This window comes from Pygoscelis adeliae, unplaced genomic scaffold, assembly GCF_000699105.1.
Source record: "Pygoscelis adeliae isolate BGI_AS28 unplaced genomic scaffold, ASM69910v1 Scaffold49, whole genome shotgun sequence".
In the NCBI taxonomy this organism is placed as follows: Eukaryota; Metazoa; Chordata; class Aves; order Sphenisciformes; family Spheniscidae; genus Pygoscelis; species Pygoscelis adeliae.
In genome coordinates this window covers 243,080-247,478 of record NW_008825545.1, presented here as the reverse complement: position 1 = coordinate 247,478, position 4,399 = coordinate 243,080, and the positions used below count along the sequence as shown (strand labels likewise).

The 4,399-nt window shown below is 39.2% G+C and overlaps 1 protein-coding gene across 1 annotated transcript in view; it reads left to right on the top strand.

Annotated features, from left to right (window-relative positions):
- MAPK12 (mitogen-activated protein kinase 12) overlaps positions 1-4,399 on the top strand; it is a 51,873-nt gene that overhangs the window by 13,833 nt on the left and 33,641 nt on the right. The window contains exon 4 of the mRNA XM_009332025.1: positions 2,204-2,315. Within this exon, the coding sequence (XP_009330300.1) occupies positions 2,204-2,315 (112 nt within the window). The remainder of the gene's footprint in view (positions 1-2,203; positions 2,316-4,399) is intronic.

Here is a 4,399-nt window from a genome sequence, read left to right as displayed (position 1 = left end):
TCCCTACTCATGCTTGTGTTGAACTTCCTACAGTTTTAGAAGTTCAGCTGATTGAAATGGTGTACAAAATCAGAAATGCATAAATCTTTACCAATGAAGTCCCACTCTACCAGCTGCTTTTCACCCCCTTCATCTCTATTCCTTGCATTGTCTGTGCTTGTATTGTATACAATGTGCCAGAACGGGTTGCTGCTCCTCATTTTGTAAGAATTTTGGGTTTTAACTGGAACTTGCAAAGAATTTAAATGTGTTAAGCATCAAGTTCCCATTGAAGTGAATTATTAATCGGGTGCCTAACCTCCTCAGCTTATTTGAGGATTCCAGCTGTGGATCGTAAGTACATTTTTAGTAATAAAAATAAGTTTGTGAAGTTTTAAATAGTAGACAAAGTGTTAAAAGTGAGCCCGTAGTGTTTGATCTCATTGTTGTCCTGTTCCAATGTGTTGCTGTGTGTTCCAATGATTACTAAAGTTTGGATTTTCAAACTCAGATAGGAATGGGTTTTCCCTCTCTTACATTTTGTTTGTTTCTCCACCCACCCAGACCTCTTTCTATTTGACTGTAAGAGATTTGAAATCATCAATTTGTAAACTTAGCAAATTGTGCATATGTAAAAATAGTCTTATTTGTCCTTCTCATCCTGTTCTTTACAGTGATTAATGGTTATATATTGTTTTGAACTTTGTCTATTCACATAAATCACTACCCATCCAGAGCCTGGGGATTTGTACAGACAATGGCAGGCGAGCAAAATTCTAATGAATGCTTGAGGGTCACTACCAGTAGTAAAAGATGTGTAGATATTTCTCTATTTCTCTTGCCCCGCCTCTTTTTACCTCTGTTTTTTCGAGAACAGTCACTAAACTGTCTTTTTACGGCTCATTCCAAATATTCATGACCTCTGTGATAATGTATTTAATAAGTCTTGAGTGGGGGGAGACCTTAATATGCTCTCAACATTCAGGACCATCAACAAAAAAGTTAAACTCCATTTTCTAAGTCACTTGGTCTTCTGATGGGAAACATTTTGTGTATTATACTGGGGGAGAGATAAGAAATGTCATTCTGTTCTCCATATTTGCTCTGTCCTTATATAGTTACAGAATTAAATTGCTCATCTTTTGTATCCAAAGGATAGCGAATTTGTCTGTGAATGCTGGGACTGGGAGCCTGATCCTGATCCCCAAAGTTGTGGGGAAAAATGTTTGGTACCTAGGAAATGTTGAAAATATTACCTATAACTCCTAGTGACTAAATCGGTGTCCCATCTCCCGTGTAACTTTATATTAAATTTCTATTTTGTTTATAGTTACAATTCTAATAGAATAAATGAAGTTTTCATACAGGTTTAATAGTAGAAATCAGCAGAATTATAATTTGCATATTTTAACCAGAGGAAACCCATTTAAGTCTAAGTAATAAAATTTGTAGCTATGAAACAATGATCACATCTAATTCTTCCCTTCATGAAAATGCATCTGCTCATCTTCATAAGAAGAGGAAAACTGATGACTTTATCCTCAGGTGCCAGACATGACTGGCTCTGTCTGTGTTCAGACCTGACTTTATGCATATGTAAAAATGGTTGATTTTACTACAAGCAGTGAGAAGAACAGTTTTGGATCTTAAGTGAAGATTAGCCTTGAAATGCCAGCTTGGCATTCTCAAGCTTTCTGTTGCTGGTGTCCCTTACCAGTACTAAGTACCGAAAATCGCAGTTTATGATCCCAGGTGAAAATTAATGGAAGTTATTGTTGCCTCCTAATTTGATCAACTCTATTTCTGTTACGTCTGACCTTATCTATTTGAATGAACCATCTAGGTGGTTTGGTTGCTGCTAGTTCAACGCTATGATCAGAATTGTGAGATACATAGCATTGCATGAATGTCTTTGTTTTCTGTGTAGGTGTCTTTGAAATACCACATGGCTCTTGGTTAGGTTCTTTCTAACTAGTTCAGAATCTGCACTCTTCTGATAAGTAGCAACTTTCCATAATCAGCGACAGGCTTGGGCAATACCTCTTCACGACAATCAAAATAGATAAAACCAGAGAAACTTGGAGGGCAGGGGGATGATGATGGAATTGTTTGGTAAATGGAATGATCTATAATTTAATATTGTCACTGAACTGTAACGTACAATTATGTTTCAATTTATTTGACAAATTAAAGTTATTCTGTCCTTTTTTCTTTTTTTTTTAAGCTACTTTGTCATGCCATTTATGGGAACAGACTTGAGTAAGATAATGAAACATGAGAAACTAACTGAAGACCGAATCCAGTTCCTGGTGTATCAGATGTTGAAAGGCTTAAAGGTTTGCCACTTTTACTATTATTTTGATTTCACAATCTTTTTTCCTAGTAAACAATTATGGAGAGCTATAAATACTTATCATTTGATAGCAGGATAAAATTTATCTCGTCTTGTATAGTCAAAGTAATGACATTCTGCATAGCAGTTGTTTTGTGATGATAAATGTTATCTGGGGTTTTTTTGTGTGATGGTTTTGTCTGTGGCTTTTTTCAAGCAAAAAGAAAAGATAGTCATTCAAGATCTATATAGTACATTGATCCAGGATGACCTTGGTTTCCTTATTTGAGTACACCAGAATGTCGCTGCTGTGATTTTTCGTTGCCTTCTTCCCCAACAGTTGATTGTGGTGATGCTTTGCCACACCTCTTACTGTGGCTAGTTGGAGAGTGTGGAGACTGAGAATGAAACCACTGTTGAGTTCAGAGGCAGGACTCCCCTTGACTTGAGCCCTCAGATAAGTCATCTGCTTCAAATTTCTCTAATTTGAAAATTTTTCCATGGCTTGCCAATACTGGTCTGATACACTTGCTAAGGCACTCTGCACCCAACCTGCTCTAAGTGTATCTTTCTGTGCTCTTCTGAACAGCATATCTATAGATGTGTGTGTGTGTGTTATACATATATATATATATGATTGGGGTATGTGTGGATGTGTGTGTGTATATTTATACCATACCTATATGTATGGTACATATATAGGTATGGTATGTACTTATAGGTATGGTATATATGTAGTATACCTATCTATCAACCTATAGGTGTGGTATTTTGGGGTGAAAGTCTGACTCTGAGAGGGACTCTGAGCCCCGTTGACTCCTAGTGCTCACACTGGTTTTGGGAAGTGTTCAAGGACCACAGCAAGTGCTAGTTTGGTCCCTGTGTGTTAAAAGTCCAGTTCTGCAAAGTACTAAAGCTCATTGCTAAATTTAAATAGGTAAGTAATTGGCATTATTTCTATATTGAAATACCTTTCTGAGCCAGATGTCTGAATGTTTTCTGTGAAATTGAAAAGTATGTGTCCTTTGCATAACATGCATGTAAAGTTAAAGAGTCTGAAGTCTCCAAGTCTGGGACAGCTTTGGAAAGACACAGAGGAAGGACTGTGGATTTTTAGTGACAAGTCTGTGTGGGAGGTGGCTGGGAGGAACACAGATAAATCACTTACAAGCCCAAACTAATAGGCACCTGAGTTAAACAGCTGTGAAAGATGTCAGAAGGGAGTCCACTGAAAGAAAATAACTTTTTAATGCCTTTTAACAGACTTGCTGAGATTGGAAGGGACCTCTGGAGACTGTGTAGTCCAACCCCTCTGCACAAAGCAGGGTCAAACTGAGCAGGCTGCTCAGGAGCTTGTGCAGTTGGGTTTCGAGGATCTCCAAGGAGGGAGACTCCGCAGCTTCTCTGGGCAACCTGTTCCAGGGTTCAATCTCCCTTACAGTGAAATAAGTCTTTCTTATGTTTAAATGGAAGTTCCTGTGTTTCAGTTTTTGCCCATTGCCTCTTGTCCTTTCACTGGCACTACTTAGAAGTATCTGGTTCTGTCTTCTTTACTGCCTCCATCAAGTATTTATGCTTATTGATAAGATGACCATGAGCATTTTCCCAGCTAAACAATCCTGGCTGTCTCAGTTTCTCCTCTTATATCAGATGTTCTAGTCCCATAATCATCTTCATGGAGCTTCACTTGATTTGCTTGTGTCTCTGCAGTGTCTCTTTAACTGGGAGGCCCAGCGCTGGACACAGCACTCCAGGTGTGTCTCACCAGAGCCGAGAAGAGGGGAAGGATCACCTCCCTCAAGTTGCTGGCAATCCTCTGCCTAATGCAGGAGGCTTTTGGTTGTCTTTGCTGCAGAGGCACATTGCTCACATTCAACTTGTCCATCAGGCCCTCCAGGTCCTTTTCTGCCAAGCTGGTCAACCCCCAGCCTGTACTGATGCATGGGATTACTCCTTCCCAGGTGCAGGATTTTGTTGAACTTCGATGGATTCCTGTCAGCCCATTTCTCCAGCCTGTGGAGGTCTCGCTAAATGGCAGCACAACCACCTGGTGTATGAACATTCCTCTCAGTTTTGTAACATTTGCTG